General features: G+C 41.1%; 1 protein-coding gene across 2 annotated transcripts in view; it reads right to left on the bottom strand.

Moving 5' to 3' along the window:
• prex2 (phosphatidylinositol-3,4,5-trisphosphate-dependent Rac exchange factor 2) overlaps nucleotides 1-22,692 on the bottom strand; it is a 420,366-nt gene that overhangs the window by 9,985 nt on the left and 387,689 nt on the right. For both annotated transcript variants that reach the window (XM_043689238.2, XM_043689237.2), the window contains one exon: nucleotides 11,322-11,389. In XM_043689238.2, the coding sequence (XP_043545173.2) occupies nucleotides 11,322-11,389 (68 nt within the window). The remainder of the gene's footprint in view (nucleotides 1-11,321; nucleotides 11,390-22,692) is intronic.

Below are 22,692 nucleotides of genomic sequence, written 5' to 3'. Positions count from 1 at the left end.
ATGTCTGACGTCTTGTGAAGAGATGTGAAATTGTGTGTGCCAGACACTGTGGTGGTCTTCATAGGAGTGAATTCATATTGTTGTTTCAGGGCTGCTATTGTAACAGTGCCTTGAAGTACAGCAGTATACCCAGCATCTTCCTTGCAAGAGCTGGCAAAAGGGAGCACCAAGTAATAGGTAGAAGAATGGGGAAACTAGTGCTGACATGATGAATTAAGGAGTAGAATTAGGAGGAAGTTGCTGTTGTAATTGTATGGCTTCTTGTTTTACTACATGCCAGACGGGGTGTTCCAACAATGGTTTCACATGGTCATCATTTATATACCTTAAAAAAAATCTGGAATTAAGAGTCGAATGTTGATCATGAAACCATTGTCGGATGTTGGAAAAAAAAACCCCATCTGGCTCATTAATTTCCGTCAGGGAAGGAAATCTGCCAACTTTACCAGGTCTGGCCGACATGTGATTCCAGACCTGTGCAATATGATTGACTTTTAACTGCCCTCTGGACAATAGGGATGGGCAAGAAATGCTGGCCTGGCCAGTGATGTCTTCATCTTATTAAAAAAAGGCAGAGAGAAGCTTTGAAGGGTTGATCTTTGAGCCTGAGGTTGTTAGCGGCTTGGGAAAGACCTGGTGAATGATTTGAGCTGCTGCAGTTGCTTCATCTTTCTGCCTCATCTTATAATGAAGATGGCACACTGCTAAACAGGGCATTCATAAAATCTGAGAATGATTGCAGCATTTTTACGAAGATCCAATAGCAGCAAAACTACTCTATATTCAAGACGACAAAAATAAAGGCATCTCTTTGCAAATGCTGACATCTTTTGAGACAGAGAGTAGTGGAAAAGCAGCTTTGGAAGCTATAGCGCAGGTTTCTCTGGGAATAGTTTGCTCCTTAACTAAAGCCAGAAATAGAGCAGGAGATTTGATTAGAGGAGAGTGTGTTCATTTATATGCAGTTTACATTGCTATTGCTGTTCCCTCTACATGTGCGATCAGCTTCTAGCTTCCAAGATAAACATGAAGAAAATTCTGCTATTTGAGCACTTGATGGGTAGAAGGATTAGTTTACGGTGCCCATTTTCCAACTATCATTATAAACACTGAGGAGAAAAGCCATCCCTAATATTGTAATTGCACTTAGTTGATGATTTGGATAAATTCAACATTCCCTCTTTGATGTTGTACTCTGTAACTCTTTTTATATAAATTCCACATGCTTAAATACCTCTGTTCCTTATAATGTGTTCAACTGTCCCTACCAAATTAAAATAACAAAGTGATGCAAACACCCCAAAGCCAATGTGGTCCTGAGCCATTTTCTTCTTCCAAAATGTATCACCTTGTAATTTTCTGCCTTAAATTTTAATCTTGAAATTACTGCCAGATTCTCCTGGTGATTTTTAAAAGACTTATCAAAGTTGTTTTTTCTGGAGTAAGTAGTCATAGAGTCACAGTATTGTACAGGACGGAAACAGACACTTCAGTCCAACTCGTCCATGCTGACCAGATATACTAACCTAATCTAGTCCCACCTGCCAGCACTTGGCCCATATCCCTCCAAACCCTTCCTATTCACATACCCATCCATGCCTTTTAAATGTTGTAGAGAAAGTGAGGACTGCAGATGCTGGAGATCAGAGCTGAAAATGTGTTGCTGGAAAAGCGCAGCAGGTCAGGCAGCATCAAAGGAGCAGGAGAATCGACGTTTCGGGTTTCCTGAAGAAGGGCTTATGCCGGAAATGTCGATTCTCCTGTTCCTTGGATGCTGCCTGACCTGCTGCGCTTTTCCAGCAACACATTTTCAGTTTTAAATGTTGTAATTGTACCAGCCACCAGCACTTCCTCTGGCAGCTCATTCCATACACACACTACCCTCTGCGTGAAAAAGTTGCCCCTTATTTCCCTTTTAAATAAGAGTTTGAGAGAGGGGTGAGAGAAGAGATTGTTTTAAAATTAATCAGAAAATATAGGAATGTAATAAATGCAGGTCATAATTTAGGTTTGACAGTAACTTGCAAATATAATCGCACTTTAAATGTTGCTAACATAAAACAGTCTCCTTCTGGCCCATAAACCCATCACTCTCTCACCCTCTACCAGTCCGTCTACACCTCCATCCGCTATGACCAGGGCCTCCAAGCCCTCCGTTTTTTCCTCTCCTGACGTTCCCAACAGTACCCTTCCACCGACACTCTCATTCGTTTGGCCGAACTGGTCCTCACCTTAACAATTTCTCCTTCGAATCCTCCCGCTTCCTCCAGACCAAAGGGGTAGCCATGGGCACCCATATGGGCCCCAGCTATGCCTAGTTCCAAACTTCCAGCTCAGCAATGTCCCCATGACTTGTCCTACCTGCCTATCTTCTTTTCCACCTATCCACTCCACCCTCCTCCCTGACCTATCACCTTCATCCCCTCCCCCACTCACCTATTTTACTCTATGCTACTTTCTCCCCACCCCCACCCTCCTCTCACTTATCTCTCCACCCTTCAGGCTCTCTGCCTGTATTCCTGATGAAGGGCTTTTGCCCGAAACGTCGATTTTACTGCTCCTCGGATGCTGCCTGAACTGCTGTGCTTTTCCAGCACCACTCTAATCTAAACTCTATCACCCTCTCACCCTAAATATATGCCCTCTAGATCTGGACTCCCCCACCCCAGGGAAAAGATCTTGTCTATTTACCCTATCTTGTTGTTTGCAGCTCAATTCTAGGTCAAACAGGACACAGCACAGCTTGATTCAACCAGTTTAACAATCAGGAACGAAAGCCAATCAGTATTAAGACAATGCATGATTTACTCATTTGTGACTTTGTTTGTCAAATAGGTAGTATTGAAAATTTGTAAGTAACATGATAGCAACTTGGTAATAATCATATGTGCATGGCTGAAAAAATCTGGCCTTGAAGAGTACACAGAACATCACTGATTCAATCAGGAGCCATTTCAATGTAAGGTCTGTGCTGAGGTGAAATATTCCTGCCCAGAAGTTGAAATGCCAGCATGATCTGTTGAGTATCAATGAGGGAAAGTGATTGACATATGTAATACAAATAAGCAAATTAGACTTCTGTTACATGCCAGACCAAACCCCCTCAAAACACATTAAGAAGATATCCCCGAACCTAACTTTGGAAAGATGTGCAGGTTAGGATGGATTGGCCATGCTAAATTATCCACGATGTTCAGGGATGTGCAGATTTGATGGGTTGGCCATGCTAAGTTACCCTCAGTGTTCAGGGATATGCAGGTTAGGGTGGATTGGCCATGCTAAATTACCCACAGTGTTCAGGGATGTGCAGGTTAGGGTGGATTGGCCATGCTAAATTACCCACAGTGTTCAGGGATATGCAGGTTAGGGTGGATTGGCCATGCTAAATTACCCACAGTGTTCAGGGATGTGCAGGTTAGGGTGGATTGGCCATGCTAAATTACCCACAGTGTTCAGGGATATGCAGGTTAGGGTGGATTGGCCATGCTAAATTACCCACAGTGTTCAGGGATGTGCAGGTTAGGGTGGATTGGCCATGCTAAATTACCCACAGTGTTCAGGGATATGCAGGTTAGGGTGGATTGGCCATGCTAAATTACCCACAGTGTTCAGGGATGTGCAGGTTAGGGTGGATTGGCCATGCTAAATTACCCACAGTGTTCAGGGATGTGCAGGTTAGGGTGGATTATCCACGGGAAACACAGGGTTATGGGGATGGTGTAAGGGGGTGAGTCTGGGTGGGATGCTCTTCGGAGAGTTGGTGTGGACTTGTGTTGTAGGGATCCTAAGTAGATTAAAGGTGAGTGTAAGGCTTTGCATTCTAGTTGCAATAGGTTTGGTCAAAGTACTTGACTTCAAACAAAATGCACTTTATTTTTACATTACAGTTAAAATACAGATAAAATTTTAAAAAAATTGAGAATTGGCTTAACTATAACTCTATCAAAATGTTTAACAAAATAACATGTACTACTAATTAACTGTTCTAATATAATAACATCCTATAAACACACCCATGGTAAAGACAAATTCAGTAAAATAGATTGTTTCACATGATATTCCAGCAGCAGGAAGAGATCCCCAACTTTTAGCTGTAACAGAGAGAGAAATAAGAACTTCCACATCCAGCTTCAAGACCCCAGCAACTGCTGAAAGCTAAACCTAAAAATCCTGGTTCTGTGGCAACTTGACCCCACCCATTCAGGCTGCTTCTATTGTTCCAACTTTTAAAAAAAATAACTCAAGGCCTCACAAGCTGTTTTCTTTATTGCTTTGAGCAGATTGCTCATTAACTCTCAATCTTCCTTCATAAAAGAAACCAGGACAAAATACATCGCTTAAAGCCATAAGATGGTTACATTTCTAATCCTTCCTAAAGAATGGTGCTGTTAAGTACTGCATTCAGATTATTCAATTAGGATGCCCGTTTGCAATGTAAGAAAAACCTCCTCTCATTATTTTACAAGAAAGAGACTGTTTCATGTTTGGAACATTTAAAGTGTGATTATTTTGCAAGACAAGTTACTGTCAAAACTAAATTGTGACCTGCATTTATTAAACTCCTATATTTTCTGATTAATTTCAAAACAATCTCTTCTTTCAGGAGTACTGGGAGAATTATCAGTGCACAATTCATTTTGTAAAACAAAGATCCTGATATGTAACCTTTTCCCCCTCCCCACCAAGGATGGACTGGTCCTTTATATTTTTAAGAAGTATTCAAAGGGACAGCCACTCAGTCTCTCTTCATAATGAGATGTTTAGTGAACTCACCATTGAAGTGTCTGACACTGAAAATTTTCATTTGGAGTTTGTTTCCTACATTGCGTTGGATCAGAACACAGAAAATCTCCCACCACTCAATTCCTCATCACAAATGGAAAATCTAGCTCTGAGTAATTGCAGCATTGCAGCTTTATATTAGACTTCTACAACACAGACAGAGGCCTGTATCAGTGCTAATGCTCCATGTGAATCTCCTTCCATCTTGTGCCCTCATGTCAATTATTCTATATTCACTTGTGGGATCGGGGCATCGCCGGCTGGGCCAGCATTTATTGCCCAACCCTAGTTGCCCTTGAGAAGGTGGTGAGCTGGAACTGCCAGCCTCCAGCTGTTGTCAGCACATTGGAACATGCAGGATTTTCAATGACAGTGAAGGAAAGGTAATATATTTCCAAGTCAGGATGATGTGTGGCTTGTGAGGGAGTTTTCAGGGGATGATGGGGTGGCATGGTGGCTCAGTGGTTGGAGGAGAGGGATGTAAAAAAGACATAAGAGGCAAATATTTACATAGAGGGTGGTTCGCGTGCTGAATGACCTTTCTGAGGAAGTGGTGGATATGGGTACAATTACAATGTTTAAAAGACATTTGGGTGGATGCAAGAAGAGGTAAGATATGGAGGGCAAAAGTGAGGACTGCAGATGCTGGAAACCAGAGTCTAGATTAGAGTGGTGCTGGAAAAGCACAGCAGGTCAGGCAGCATCCGAGGAGCAAGAAAATCAAGGTTTCGGGCAAAAGCCCTTCATCAGGAGCAGGAAAATAGTATTTCAAGCAAAAGCCCATCATTAGGAAAGATAAGGAGGGATATAGGTGGGAGCAGACAGGTGGGACCAGTTTAGTTTGGGATTATGTTCAGCATTGACTGGTTGGACTGAAAGGTCTGTTTCCATGCTGTAAGACTCTATGCTTGTGTGTTTTGTTACTGCCCTGAAAAGAGAGATGTTTACATGATTTTCTCTTTCTGACCTTGGAAACAAACAGCCAAAGCAGTTTAAGCTTCCATAATATAAAGCAGAACCAATGGGGTATTACTATTATCCTCATGCAAGGTGAAAGAAATCTAAACTGAGCCCACTGATTAAATAATTGGAGTGACCTGCTATGGAGACATAGGCCAGTAATTACAGTAAAACAGGGATTGGTTAGCTCAGTTGGCTGGATGGTTGGTTTCTGATGCAGATTAACGAGGACAATGTGGATTCAATTCCCACACAGGCTGAAGGACTTGAGGCATGAAGGACTCTCCTCAACCTCTCCCCTCACCTGAGGAGTGGTGACCCTCAGGTTAAACCACCTGCAGTCCTCTCTCTAATGACAGAGCAGCCCCCCATGGTCTGGTAAAGCTATGGTGCCTTTACCGTTAACAGCAGTATCCATTGGAAACTCCATTCCTGATTGTTGGTATAAACCGAAATGTTAACCGCTGTGACAGGTAGAAATCGATTTCTTGGTTAGGTCGTCAGTACTTCAGGACAATACTGATGATTAATCATTCATCCAGTTCATTAATGAGACCGGAGATGTAGATCTGTCACTGGGTGCTGGGATTCTTTCCGTTTACCTATAAAGAGCTCTGCCAACGACTGTTTTAATGGATGGGTGTCTCTGTTAGAATGGCAAAACAACAGGAAACCTATTTTCCATTTTGGAAAATTGTACAATATTAGAAAGTTAAAACCCTGAAGTTCATCAACAAAGTAATGGACAGAATCAATTGGACAGGACAGTAGCTCAGTGGTTAGCATTACTGCCTCACAGTGCCAGGGACCCGGGTTCAATTCCAGCCTTGGGCGACAGTCTGTGTGGAGTTTGCACATTCTCCCTGTGTCTGTGTGGGTTTCCTCTGGGTGGAGAAAGTGAGGACTGCAGATGCTGGAGATCAGAGCTGAAAAATGTGTTGCTGGAAAAGCGCAGCAGGTCAGGCAGCATCCAAGGAACAGAAGAAGTGCTCTGGTTTCCTCCCACAGTCCAAAGATATGCAGGTTAGGTGGATTAGCCATGCTAAATTGCACATAGTGTCTAGAGATGTGTGGGCTAGCCATGGGAAATGTGGTATTACAGGAATAAGGTAAGTAATGTTCATTGAAATGTTAGTGTGTACTCGATGGGTGAATGGACCGCTTCCACACTGTAGGGATTCTGTTAATGTAACCAATGTTGTCCATATGGTATTTCAAAGTATGACATAATGAACTCATTATTAAAGTTAAAGCCATGGGATTAAAGAATGACCTGATTGAAATAAAATTGGCTAAAAGACCATGTAGAAAGAGCTGGTGAATCAATATTTTTCAGCTTGGAGTCTAACAATGTTCCTGCTACACTTTATGGACATGTAGCTGCACAACACCTGAAAAGGATCACGGTGCCACGATAATTAATGTATCTGCACATCTCTGCAAAATAAACTCAAGATACTGTAACCTGGAAAAAGGGATTCTTAAGGGAATATCGTGTTCAATTATCTTACTGGAGAGAGATAACTGTGAGCGTTAAGGCTGTTGTGAAACAATGCACATGGACTGCCAAAAGGCATTTTGATTAATGATGTGCAACAGACTTGTGAGCGAAGTTAGAACTTGGGGAATAAAACAGTCAGCAGCACAATGAATGCAAAATTGGCTGAGTGATAGGAGACTAAGAATAATGGTTCCTGGATAGTTTTCAGGCTGGAGGAAGGTTTGTTGTGGAGTTCCCCAGGAGACCGTATTGAGAAGCTTGCTTTTCCTGATATGTGTTAACGATCTAGACCTTGGTATACATATGGACATTTTCAAAACTTAGGGACAATGCAACATTTTGAAGTTTTGGAAACTGTGACAGGATGGTGTAGAACTTCAAGAGAGCATTGGAAAGCTGATAAATGAGCAAGCAAATGGCAAAGGAAGTTCATTATGGAATAGTGCGAAGGGATACATTTTGATGGAGAAACAAAACATGAACAGAGTATAAACGAAAGGATGCTATGCTAAAGAGTATGCAAAATCTGACAGGTGCAGGTTAAAATGTGCCTAATTCATTAAAGTCATAGGAGAGATGGTGAGACCAGTTAATAAAGCAAATAGTATCCGAGGATTTATTAATCAGAGCATAGAGTACAACAACTAGGAGTTTATGCTGGATTTGTGCAGGACCTCAGCTGGATCAGTATGACCATTTTGGACGCCACACTTCAGGAAGGGTGTGAACATAGAAGAGATTTGCAAGAATGCTTCCAGGGATGAGAGTCTGCAGTGAGGAAGATAGTTTGGAGAAGTTGGAAGTGTTCTTCTTGGAAATGAGAAAGCTAAGAGGAGATCTGATATAATTTACGACATCGTGAGATGTCTGGGATAGAGCAGATACACAGAAACTGTTCATAAAATGGACGGAGTACAAGAGGATGCAAGGTCATTTGCAAATGAAGTAAAAAGATGATGAGTTAAAAAGAAAAATTTCCCACTGCAAGTCATGATTGTGTAGAATACAGTACCTAGAAACATGGTTTCGATTAATTCAGTCAATGCATTCAAGAGGGTATTAGTTGATTCTTTGAATAACATCAATTTGCATGGAAATGAGGAAGAGGCAGGAAAATGGCATTAAGTGGTACAGCTCATGAGAAGTCACACGACACCAGGTTATAGTCCAACAGGTTTATTTCAAATCACAAGCTTTCAAAGCACTGCTCCTTTGTCAGGTAAAGTGACTTCACCTGATGAAGGAGCAGAGCTCCGAAAGCTTGTTGAACTATAACCTGGTGTTATGTGACTTCTGATTTCCTCCACCCCAGTCCAACATCAGCATCTCCACATCACGCTCCTGCAGGTACAATAGGCTGAGAGATCTCCTCCTCCACCATAACAATTACAGTCCTGTGATAAACCAACCACTTGTAACTAAATTTGAAAATAAACATTGAGATATAGAGTTTAATTTTCCCCAGGAGTCATTACATGGACTATGTATCTTTTGATACATATTAAATTCCAGGATTTGATTCACTCCATGGGATATCGAGAAGTGACAGAGGACACTGGATATTGCAAAGACCATGCGCCCTGTCCATACGTGCTCCAGGGTAGCCATACCCCCAGCCAAGTTGTTCCAGGACTGCTATGACACTGGCATCTCAGCGGGCAATTTGGAAACTTGTCTGTAGGATAAATCCAACGTGGCCAATTCTGCCTTAGCTTGACCATCAGCAAAGTGACAGAAGGGAGCATCAACAGTGTTATCGAGTGGTATTTTCTCAGGAATAACCTACTCACTGGCATGCAGTTTGTGTTCAGATGTGGCCACGACATGTTCTGACCTCATTACAGTTTTGGTGCAAACACAGATGAAAGAGCTGAATTCCAGAGATGACAGCCCTTGACATTAAGGCTTCAATTGAATGACATGGCATCAAGGAGCCCTAGCAAAACAGGAAGCAGTGAGATCAAGGAGAAACCCTTTACTGGAAGGAGTCATACTATGCAGAGAGGAGGATGGTTGTGGTTATTGGGGATCTACCAGATCAGCCCTGGGATATCACTGCAGGAGTTCTTCAGCATAGCTATAGGTTAAACCATCCTGCAACATCAATGACCCCTTTTCCATCATAGGTCAGAAATGTGGATATTCTCTGATGACTGCACAATGTTTAGCACATTCCCGACTCTTCGGATACTGGAGCAGTCCATGTCCACACACAACAAGACCTGCATAACATTCAGGCTAGGAATGATAAATGGGAGTTAACGCTCACTCTGCACAGTGTCAATGACCATCTTCAACAAAAGAAAATCCAACCATCTCCCCTTGACCTTCAATGGCACAACTAATGCTGGATCTTGTCCTGTCAACATCTTGGGGAGGGGGGGTGGGGGGGAGGAATTACCATGAACCAGAGGCTCAGGAACCAATAAATAAATATTGTGGCTACAAGATAAGCTTCAAGCCGAGGAATTTACCCAAAGTGTTTTTGAGGCAAAAATTGGAATATATTGGAATTCTCTCCACTTGCCTTCCAGAAGTGTTTGATGCTATTCAAGACCCCAGGAGCAGTGGCTTGCTTGATTGGCACCAGATCCCCCCATCTTACATCCTCAACACTCCATCACTGATGCACAATGGCAGCAGTGAGTACCATCTCTGCGATGCAGTGCAGTGATTCATCTCCCAAATAAATGACCTCTCCACCCAAGCAAGTCAAGGGCACATTCCCCTCCAAGCCACACAGTCCTGACTTGGATTGAAACCACCTTGACTGTTGCTGTGTCAATAAACTCCTTTTCTAACAGCTCGGTGTAACGCCACATGAAGACTACAGTGGTTCAAGAAAGCAGCTCAGTATTACCCTCATGAGGTCAATAAGTACGAATCATGACGTCCCATCCTGCAAATGAACTTCCAAAATGTTTTACTACTAAATGTCTAGTTGTGCCACTTTGGGGCACTTGATGAACCACATGGCATTGTATTAATGTCATATATGAGCCGAATCATAGATAAATGTGATGGTTCCTTCCAAAGGGCCATTGGTGTATTGTTTGGGGTTTTAGTGATAATTCTGAAGTTTGTGCGGTATTTAAAGTCATAAGGTGTGAGTGATAAGTGCAACATCACAATCACTCTATATTGAGGTGCTAATCACTGCAATACCATCCCCATACTCACAGTTATGTGAGACAATGCTGCTCTATTAACAAGGTCATACTGCCCTTGGCTTTCTTTTCAGAGAGGCCATAAACGACACAGATGCTAAAAAGCCTGAGGTTGAAGGGTTTTAGGGCCAGTTTGATAATAGCTAGCAGATACTGCCTCAGGCAGAAGGCTTTCTATTGTTAATAAAAACACTTGTACAATGGAAGGGGAGTGGCCAGTTCTCCCAGTTTGGCTTTTCTCTGGTTTGGAAAAAAGCTGCTGGACCCAAAGAAGCTGCTGGTCCTCTCTCTCTCTCTCTCTGACATCTCTCCTGTAAGACCCTGTGTATGATTTTACCTTTTGTACCAAGGGGTGTTTATGGGAATTGTTGTAAGTATTTGGAGCAGCATCATGAAGTTGGGATGATCTATTGGGTTTTCAGAGAGGTTAAGTTATTCAGTATTCTGTTTTCTGTTGTTTGTGTTTCAGTAAATACATTCTGTTTTGTTTAAAACTTAGTGGTTTCACCAGCTGCATCGCTCCTAAAATATCCACCATACACCTGCTTCAAACAACTCGCAAAGTTAGGGTCTGGGCTACCTTTCTGAAATGTTTTGAGGGGTCTGGCATGGTCTGTAATATATGTCAACACTTACCTCGATACTGTCCTATCCCCCCTAGTCCAGGAATTCCCCACATACATTCGAGACACCACCCACGCCCTCCACCCCCTTCAAGCCTTCTGTTTCCCCGGCCCCCAACGCCTCATCTAAAAATACCACAGCCATATGTCAACAAGTGCCTGATAAATGGTACATATCATAATCAGACAGTAAGCATACTGTTCTAGCTTAATGGCTGCTGTTGTCAGAGACGAATACAGAACAAACTAACATAATATTTCATTATCTTAGTTATGTAAAGCAGTTACCTTGGAGCTGACTGTGGTGTTCGGTCTCTCACTCCAAGATTCTTAGCTGAGTTCTGCACTCTTGCTCCCTGAAATAAGGCAAACACTTTCTCATTGACAGTAAAGCTAATCCAATTGTTTTAATGCAGATCTTGGAAGAAACTGCAATAATAAAAGTGCCTCATCAAATTAACATTACTCATTCATAACGTGTAGGATCTGCAGGATAGCGCTCCTTGGATATTAATTTAATCCGAAAAGGAAATTGTAATTTTGTTTTGAAGAGGATGCACTGACGAGTGTTAATGTGTCAAAAGAAAGAAAATATTCATGTGAATCCACTTTATCATAAATGTCATGAATATCTCAAAGCCCTTAACCTACAATTAATTACTTTAAAATGCAGCGACCACGTGCATTTAAGGAAAACATAACAGCTACTTCTCAGAGAATATGATCACCGAAACAATAATGAAATAAACGAGCAGTTTGTCCGTTTCCGACATAGTTTGTGAGGGAGGAATGCTGGCCTTGGCACAGAGAGTGTTTAATAACAACCAAAATACACAACCCAGCAGCTCAGAGAGTGTTTAATAACAACCAAAATACACAACCCAGCAGCATCAGAGAGTGTTTAATAACAACCAAAATACACAACCCAGCAGCATCAGAGAGTGTTTAATAACAACCAAAATACACAACCCAGCAGCTCAGAGAGTGTTTAATAACAACCAAAATACACAACCCAGCAGCATCAGAAGATAAAAACCAAATTCAGGTTCAGAACTGGAAAAGGTTGGAGATTAACCGGTTTAAATCGAGTACGGGGACAGGAAAAGGAAAGAACAAAAGAGAACATCTACGATAAGCATTTGGGATATTATGAAAACAGAGAAAATGAATGAGTGAAACCCTGATGGTGCAAGACAAAAGGAGATGATAGTGAAACTAGTAAATAAACAAAAAAAAAAAGAATGGTAAGATGTAAAATGAAATCAAGAATCACCACCAATGGCTTCTTTACAAAAACATAAAGAATATAAAATAATGAGGGGCAAAGACAAAAGTATTTTCCCTAGCAGGAGAGAATTCAAAACTAGGGGGGGCATGTTTTTAAGGTGAGAGGAGAAAGATTTAAAAAGGACATGAGGGGCAACTTTTTTTTTTACACAGAGTGTCTTGTGTGTGCAATGTACTGCTAGAGAAAATGGTGGATGTGGGTACAGTTACAATGTTTAAAAGACATTTGGGTAAGTGTTTGAATAGGAAAGGTTTGGAGGGATATGGGCCGAACACAGGCAGGTGGGACCAGTTTAGTTTGGGAGCATGGTTGGGATGGATGGATGGAAGTGTTTGTTTCCGTGTAGTGTGACTCAATGACTTTATGAACCAAAAAGAACAGAAAAAAATTAAATTAATGGAGTATGGTGCAACAGACATTCTGATCTGAGATTGTGGTATTTAATGTTGAATTTTGGAGGCTGTCTAAGTTCACCATGAAAAGATGAGATGGTATTTCCAAACTTGGGTTCAGCTTCCTAGAAATGGTGTCAGAGATTGATGGTGGAGAGATCAGAGTGAAAATGGACAGATAATTAAAATTACAGGTGAATGGAAGCTCAGGGTCACATTTTCAAATTGACCAGAAGTCTTACTTGCTTCAAATCCGATAACTCAACATTTTTCCAATTCTTTGGAAAGATGAATCTAAAATATTAACTCCACAGTTTCTGTGGTTTCTCCACAGATGCGGCTAGTCATACTGAATTAATATTTTCTAACTTTTATTTCAGATTTCTAGTTTCCACAACATAATATTTTTGTGCAGGGAGAACCCTTGTTTGCATAGGACTTTTCAGATTTCTGAAGGTCATTATAACAAGCGAATGGAAATGTGGCTTTGCATTTGATGCAAAAATTGACAATTCCAACGACACAGAACTCATTGTAATACATTAGAGTTCAAAACCCAAGCTGTGTGCAAATCCTGGTACAGTTGATGTGATTCTCTTGAAGTATTTCCTCCTCAAGCTGAGGGAAGTTTCACTAAATTGATCCCTGGCAAGGGGAGGTTTGACAAGAGGCTGGGTAAGTTGTGTCAATATGTTCTGGAGTTTCAAAAGAACAAGCAGCAATCTGACTGAGACATACAAGATTCTGAAGGGGCTCGCTAGGTCAGATTTCAAGAAATTGTTTCTGCTTGCTGGGAAATCTCAAACATGGGCACAGTCTTAGTCTAGTTCTGTAGAACTGAGCTAAGAGTAATTATAATGATATAAAGATGGAATCTTTGTAAATACTGTGAAGGATTGTGGATGCTCCGTTGTTGAATGCATTTAAGGTTGGTTAGATAGACATTTGTGTCTCAGGGAATTAGGGGAGATTGGGACTGTTTGGAAGAGTAGAATTGAGTCTCACAATCTGCCATGATCGTACTGGACTGGAGAGCAGGGTCTTGAAGTGCAAGTCACCTTAACAAGAGGACTTTTGACTTACTCTCTCTATCTAATGAGAGACAGCTGGTGGTGTGGTTAAGTAGTGGGTAACCAGGCTGTAGAAGATGGAGCCTTCATGGTGACCTCAGTCGGTGTAAGAATTAATCCCTCAACTTTAGTGGAGGACAAACCAGTCAATCAGCAGGCTCAATACGATCTACGCCTGCAGTTATTTCTTCTGTTCTTCAACACAACTTTGAATGTTCAAGAATATGTAAACCAAAATGGTTTTGTAAAAGGAAACTTTCACAATCCCAGCCTAAGAGTCAAGAATAAGGATACAAAGTGACAAAATACAGTATTAGGAGCAAACATGACATCCAACTTTGAAAGGTCTGTCGGAAGTTGAGTTTTTCAATGCCTAAACATTAGCACATAACCAACAAGTAAAACTTATTGGAAAATACTTTTCAATGCAATCTCCAATATAATTTTGATTAGGTCTTTTAAAACATAAGACTGAATGGACAATTACTGATTAACATTGAATTCAACAGCAATAGTTCATTTAATTTAAATATACGGGTGTAATCATGAAATATTTTTGTTTTAACCTGATTTTTCACAAGTTTGCAAATTAAATATGCTATATATGGTAATATATTTGACATATAATCAGGAGAGCAGAAATTGAAATATTCATGCCCTTATTACTTTTTCATCAAAAAATCTCCAAATTTTTCATTTCCTGGACATTGAAAGTTAATTTGAGTAACAAAATGATTTTTTAAAATGTATTCATTACAAAAGCAAGGCTTCATCTTGCCCTCCAGCAATGTACATTTCTGGAGCCTATACTTGGCATCACTCTTTGCCTTTGGTTAATATTAAGTAATGAAAAGGGATTCTTAATTAAATGTAATGTGTTAGAGTGACCTGCCATCAAACATTTTTCTAAAGATTATATACAAAGCACTCTAGGAAATGTAATCAATGTATCTGCAGTCATAATTAATTATCTGCAGCAAAGTATTCTTCGTAATAGTCGTAAATAGATCTTTATGGCATTAATAATCTTTGATAAAATTGAAAAACTGACAGGCCTATTCCTCTTCCATGCAAAATCATTAAATGTTCATGTCTAACTTGTAATAAAATAGATCTTTTCATGATCTTCTTGGCTGCCTTTGAGTACACACTATGAAATCAGCATGCTTTGAAGTACTATTTTTAACCCTTTTACAACATCCTCTGTTCATTGGTACACTGAACATTCTTTCCCAGTATTTGTAACGTTTTTAGGCATGGAGGAAATCATAGTCATCCAAATTGTTGATAAATTAGCTGATTAAGAGAATGGTCCCAACTTAGCACAAGCTGAAACTCTGTGTAAAAGATCCAACCCACAGAGCCAAACACCATCTAGTATCACAAATTGTAGACCATTTTATTCAGATCAGGGGTAACAGTCTGTTTGAATAGATTAGAATGAGCAGTGCTCTGAAAGCTTGTGATTTCAAATAAACCTGTTGGAGTATAACCTGGTGGATTGTAACACTGGCACCTCAACATCCTGATTAGAATCTTCACTGGTTTCAATTATCAACAAGGGTGGTATGGTGGCTCAGTGGTTAGCCCTAAGAAACCTGGGTTCGATTCCACACTCGGGCGACTGTCTGTGAGGAGTTTACACATTCTTTGCATGGATTTCCTCTGGATGCTCCAGCTTCCTCCCACAGTCCAACAATGTGCAGGTTAGGTGGATTGGCCAGGTTAAATTGCCCATAGTGTACAGGGATGTGCAGGCTAGGTGGATTAGCCATGGGAAATGCGTGTGATGTCCTTCAGAGGGTTAGTGTGAACCCGACGGGCCAAATGGCCTCTTGCACTGCAAGAATTCTATAAGCTGTGATTTTAAATGAGTCTCCTCCATAACTGCATTGGAATTTGGTTTTCATTTGACCATAGTTGGTGTACATGCCAATTTGCTGATGACAAAATTGATTTGTTTTGTCATTGATAACAATTTATATTCATTATGTCAAATCATGACAAATTCTGAACTGTCTGCTTGAAGATCCAATAGAATATATCCAGAACAAAACGTTGGGAACTGTAACTAAATCCATCTGTTAAATGTTTATTGTCAGCGCAATCATTTCTCTTTCCTACTTCTGTCAGAACCATTAAACAATTAATATCAGGACAGCTGGCTAAAATTTTCACATCCTATTTTGGTGTTATAGCCTTTTCAAAGCTACTATCTTATGCCAAACTTCAGGCTTAGTTTAAATCCATAAATGTTTTACTACGGCTATTTGTTATGATTAATTACCTCTATGCAAATAGTTTACCACAAACACAGAATTCAGAGATTACAGAAAACCATCCAGTCTTTGTATTACCATTGATTGCAGCATCTGAGGGGGTTTTTGCAAGGTAGTGTTAATATCCCTCCCTCTGGGCCAGGAGCCCCAGGTTCAGGTCCCACGTGCTCCAAAGGGTTGTCATAACACGTCTGCACAGGTTGATGAGAAATATCTTATCTATAACGCAAGTTGGCGTATAAGACAACTGCAAGGGTTTCTCAGATTCAGTAGCTTGACTCTACTTCTCAGCCATTACATATTCATCGTCTTCAGCAATTACTGGCTAGCATGCCCACCTCAGAAATTCCACGTCACTTGTCCTGGGTTCGGAGGGCCCTTGTGTGACTGATGAGCCTGATCATCAAGCCATATCTCCAACCACACACTGAGCAGGTGTTTCTGGGAGGTGGACGTGGTCCGGAGATCATTGGCATTCCATGCTCCAGTCTCTTTTCTACTTGCCGATTAGAATTTGAGAGTTGTCTGTTTTCATACAAGAGTTCCCTCCAATTCTTCAGTGAGGGTCACCCATACATTGGCATCGATGTTGCAGTTCTCGGGCAAAGCCTTGAGGGATTCTTTGAAATAGTTCCTTTGTCCTGCTCTCATTCATGTGCCTTTCTTCTTGATGAAGATGATTTGCTTTGATAGTTGGAACTTGGCTACAGTAGTTAGCCTTAATTTCTTTGCTCAACAAAAATATGTTTTACTTGTTTCATAAGTGGGCACAAATTATCAAGCAGACGATATAAGTAACTGTGTCAGTGAGGCCTGTTCTGGAATACTGTGTCCAGTTCTGCTCACCCTGTTATAGGAAGAATATTATTTAACTGGAGAGGGCTCAGAAAAGATTTACCAAGATGTTGCCTAGAATGGAGGGTTTGAGCAATAAAAATTAGATTATCTACAGTGTGGAAACAGGCCATTTGGCCCAACAAGTCCATGCCCAACCCTTTGAAGAGTAACCCACCCAGACCCATTTCCTTCTAACTAACACTATGGGCAATTTAGCTTGGCCAATTCACCTGACCTGCACATCTTTGGAGGATGTGGGAGGAAACCAGAGCAAATACACACAGACAATGTGCAAACCTCACAGACAGACAGTCACCCAAGGCTGGAATTGAACTTGGATCCTTGGTACTGTGAGACAGCAGTGTTAACCACTGAGCCACCATGCTGCCCAAAGAGGGACATCTATTTTACACAGAAAGTGGTTCGTGTGAGGAATGACCTTCCAGAGGAAGTGCTGGATGCAGGTTCAGTTACAATGTTTAAAAGACATTAACTTAATCAAATGAATAGGAGAAAGTGAGGACTGCAGATGCTGGAGATCAGAGCTGAAAAATGTGTTGCTGGAAAAGCGCAGCAGGTCAGGCAGCATCTAAAATGCTGCCTGACCTGCTGCGCTTTTCCAGCAACACATTTTCAGCTAAGTTAATGAATAGGAAAGGTTTGGAGGGATATGGGCCAAACACAGACAGGTGGGACTAGTTTACTTTGGGAACAAGGGAGGCATGGACTGGTTGGACCTGGGGATCTGTTTCTATGTTGTATGACTCTATGAATGGCAGTTTAAGGTATGCCCACAAGAATCAGACACTTTCCTTCAGAAATGACTGTTTGAAAAACAAGTGAAGTATGAAGATGCTTTCCAGTTAATGTTATAGGATTGCTAATTTATCACATAACTAAGCTTTAATGAAGGAAAATAACTGATTTATTTGGAATAATTCAATAAGTTATTTGTAAATTGTTGAATGGTCTTAGCTGACAAGTATACATATGAATGTATCCACCTAATGAAGTGTGGGTTGTATTATGAGTAAGCATTTCCGAGTAATGCCTCACCCATAAGGAACATTTTGTTTCCCTAGCAAACCAGGCATACAAATTCTAAATTGCCTGTAATGTAATTATGGAAGAACTCATTGTCTTCGAGTTGGCTATGAGTGCAAAATAATTAATTACTAAGCTTAATAATTGGTCACTGGATGACAGAATTCATGAATTTCTATTAGTCTACTTCTTGAAGTTTTCTTGAAATTTCAATAAAAGAGCTAATGACTTCACATTATTCCATTAAGAATGGATCTGGGTATTAAAAAAAAAACCAATTGCTATATTCATTACCAAAAAATATAGAACAGAGAGAAGAGACAAGGGGTAAAATGTACTTACAGAAAGACAGTATGAGAAAAAAGGTCACCAATGAATGGCAGTGTAAGAGGGTTTAATGAGAGCGTAGAGAGCAGGGGTTATCATGGAACACTGTCTGAAAAATACTTCCAAGAAATTTTACACAGTAGCTCCTCCTATTCCTTCCACTTTCTCGGTGATTATTCCCAACACAATTGTTGCACAGAATTTAAAACGTAAATTTCCGAGGGGTAAACAGTTCCAGGAATTATCAAGAGCCCAGCAAATACATTGACTTAAGATATTGGAATTCAAAAAGCAGCTTGTTTTTCACTGAATAAAGTCAGAATGACAAAGGTGACAATCACAAAATGTCAGATGGTCTTATTTAGTTAAAGAAAATAAAAGAGACCTAAGGGACAACTTTTTCACGCAGAGGGTGGTACGTGTATGGAATGAGCTGCCAGAGGAAGTGGTGGAGGCTGGTACAATTGTATAATTTAAAAGGGATCTGGATGGGTATATGAATAGGAAGGGTTTGGAGGGATATGGGCCGGGTGCTGGCAGGTGGGACTAGATTGGGTTGGGATATCTAGTCGGCATGGACGAGTTGGAATGAAAGGTCTGTCATCTCTATGACTCAATGACTCTAATTGGAGACAAGACAAGACATAACCTGCCATTATTGCAACAAAAGAGGTATGTCATTCAGATGGTTTCCATTTGGTAATTTGTGTTTTCACCTGGGAACAGGCCGTGTCACCATGGAGATGTCCACCAGGTTTGTCATTAGGCTTGTTTCGATGGGTGAGTACTGTAGGATGGGTGAGCTGATTAACCATGGTGCCAAGGTGTAGGTTAATCAACTGGGGGAGGTGAGGGGGGAGTGAAAAGGAGTGCAGTGATAAGGAAGGAGATAAGGATAGAGACTGGTCAGTGCAACCAAGAGAGTCAGATTGTGTTACCCACCCAGTGCCAGGGTTCAGGACAGATGCTCGGGGGAGACAGGAGCTTGGAGTGGGAGGGCAAAGATCCTGTTGATGTAGTCCATGTAGATACCAATGACAAGGAAAGGAGTTCTCCTTACACAATGAGAAGTGGGCACCAAATGGATGAGTAGAATCTTGAGGGTAATTCTGCCAAGTTCCAGTTGGCACATGGTCCATAACATTAGTGAAAAATATTGTGAAGCTCAAAAACTGGTGTAGGAAAAGTCGGTACTAGTTCATTGGTATCGCTATTGGGAAAAATGTAGAGGATGTACCATTGAGACAGTGTACACCTGAACTGTGTTGGGATCAGATTTCCAGCAAATTGTATAATTAAATGAAGGACAGAGGGTTTTAAACTAACCAATGAGGAAGAGGGATCCAGGGGTGGGTGGATGTAGCAAATCAGAGGGTAAAGTTGAGTCAGATGGGAAAAATATTAAGATGAAGAACCAAAGTCAGAAAGGCACAGAGCAAATTAACCCACAAATACACCAAAGGTCAAAACTCAGTGTTGCAAAGATAACAAAAAAATACAAAACTAAAGCTATCGTTTCTGAATGTACATAGAATTCATAACAAAATAATCAAATTAATAGCATGCATTGAAGTACAAAAGATAATGGGGGAACTGAACACCTTGAAAATGTTCTGTTAATCAGGATGAGCTAGCATCAATTAGTTTGAAGAGGTAATTAAGGTAACAGACAGAGAATGGGGATAGATATGGACTTCCAGAAGGCTTTCAATAAAGTCATAAGGAACAGACTGTTAAGATTAGATTAGATTCCCTACAGTGTGGAAACAGGCCCTACAGCCCAACTACTCCACATTGACCCTCTGAAGAGTAACCCACCCAGACCGATTTCCCCCTAACTAATTCACCTAACTATGGGCAATTTAGCATGGCCAATTCACCTAACCTGTACATCTTTGGACTGTGGGAGGAAACTGGAGCACCCGGAGGAAACCCATGCAGACACGGGGAGAATGTGCAAACTCCACACAGACAGTCATCGAATCGAACCCGGGTCCCTGGCGCTGTGAGGCAGCAGTGCTAACCACCAAGCTAGAAGCCCATGGAATTGAGGGCAAATTACTGACATGGCTGAGAAACTGGTTGAGTGATAGGTGACTGAAAGTAGGGATAATGAGTAGGCACTCACATTGCCAGGATGTGACCAGTGGGTGTCCCACAAGGATCTGAGGTGGTCAGGTGTATAGATCTTTAAAATGGCACAAACAGGTGCAGAAAATAGTCAATAATGCTAATGGAATGTTGACTATTATATCTAAAGGACTGGAGTAACAAGAATGCAAATGTTATGCTGCAGTTGTACAAAACCCTGGTTAAACCCCCCCCCTTGGAGTACCGACAGTAGATCTGGGCACCACACATGAGGAAGGGTAGATTGATCTTGGAGGGAGTACAATGTAGGCTTACAAGAATGATACTGGACTTCAGGGGTTAAGTTATGTGGACAGATTATATAAATTATGCAATTTAGAAGATTGAAGGGTGATCTCCACGGAGCCTTCAAGATATTAACTGGCAAAGACAGGGTAGATATAGATAAACTATTCTCATTGGTTGGGGATTCTTGAACTAGGGGGCATAGTCTGAGAATTAGGGCAAGGCCATTCAGGAGAGACGTGAAGCACTTTTACACACAGGGTGGTGGATGTTCGATGGAACTTTCTTCCGTAGAAAGACAGTGGATGTAGGATTAGTTGTTAATTTTAGATATGAGATAGATGAATTTTTGTTAAGCAAAGTTATTCAGGGATATGGACCAATGCCAGATATATGGAGTTCACAGAGACACTTCAATATGGAAGGAGGCCATTCAGCCCATCCGATTCACACTGACCCTCTGAAGAGGGTCTCACCCAGACCTATTCCAAAGCCCTGCATTTCTCGTGGCCAATCTGCCTAAACTACACATCCCTGGTCATTATGGGTAACTTAGCACGGCCAATCCACCTAACCTGCACATCATTGCACTGTGGGAGGAAACCCACTCAGTCACTGAGAGAATGTGCAAACTCCACACACTTTTTTTTTTAAGATTAGATTCCCTACAGATTGGAAACAGGCCCTTCAGCTCAACAAGTTCACACCAACTCTCTGAAGAGTAACCCAACCAGACTCATTTCCCTACATTTACCCTACATTCTGTGCTGTATTGTTCTATGTTCTATGTTCTACCCCTGACTAATACACCTAACACTATGGGCGATTTAGCATGGCCAATTCATTTAATCTGCACATCTTTGGATTGTGGGAGGAAACTGGAGCACTCAGCGGAAATCCACGCAGACACTGGGAGAATGTGCAAACTCCACACAGACAGTCACCTGAGGCTGGAATTGAACCACTGAGCCACCATGCCATGAGCTCATTAAATAGTGGGACTGGCTCAAGAGGCTGAATGGCCTACTCCTGTTCTTACATTATGATCTGATAGCCATTACTGAGACACAGCTGAACGGTGGTAGGGCTCCTGAATATTGAAGGGTATATGTCACTGAACAAGGACAGGAAGCTCGGTAAAGGTGAAGAGGTAGCACAGTTAATTAGGGATAGTATTGATGAGGTAGAGAGCACCCTGGTTCAGGAGATCAGGATGTAGAATTACTCTGGATGGAGATAAGGAATAGGAGGAACAGCCGTCAATGGGTTCCTTAACAGTAACCACAATGCAGGACAAAGTGTGTGATGGTGGATTATAGAGTGTAATTTTGAAAAGAGGGAAAATCAGGATCATTTCTGCAAAAGCCCCTAAGCATGATTGGTGCATCATCATTTGTGATAGAAACCAGTTCCTCAATTGGAATGGTTTTCTCAAGCCTTTTGAATGCATTGTAGATACCCTCACCCCATTCTCTCTTTACGGGGCAAAAAGGTGAGCAGATCCCTTTAGTTATTATCTCCGTAAAACCCATGTGCACAATAACAATCAGCAGGGCTGTGTTGGTCATGTCGATGGATTATTTTAGTTACAGTGAGAAGCATTATACTCCTTCAGGGCCTGCTGCAGTAACTGAAAGATTCACATTGCTGTTATTATTTCTTCTTTGTTCTTAAAGTCTTTGAATACATAGCCACTGAATACATTGCTTCTTAACTTACCTCACCATTTGTGACTGATTTCTTGTGTTTTACCAGAAGATGGTAAATGTGAAACGATGTTTCTTGGCAGGCCTAATCTTTTACTGCTGGTTTAGAACAAAGTGACTGATCACTTTTCCAAATGGCCTGAAGCTCGTCAACTTGCTTTACCTGAAGCTTGTTGTTCAGGGGAAAACCACCATTGAATTGACCGTGAATTGCTGTGTGCTGCCATTGCAAATTTCCCTTTTAACTTATCGATATCCTTTGTAGCGTACATGGAAACAGTTGTGAAAAGAAATTCGTTCGCCCATTCCGTGTGGAAGTTGTAGATTTTTGGTTTCTTTT

This window comes from Chiloscyllium plagiosum, unplaced genomic scaffold (assembly GCF_037043375.1).
Source record: "Chiloscyllium plagiosum isolate Xiang-an unplaced genomic scaffold, Cpla_swu_hap1 HiC_scaffold_4, whole genome shotgun sequence".
Lineage (NCBI taxonomy): Eukaryota > Metazoa > Chordata > Chondrichthyes > Orectolobiformes > Hemiscylliidae > Chiloscyllium > Chiloscyllium plagiosum.
The sequence above is the reverse complement of the archived record's forward strand: the minus strand, read 5'-3'. Positions and strand labels throughout refer to the sequence as shown.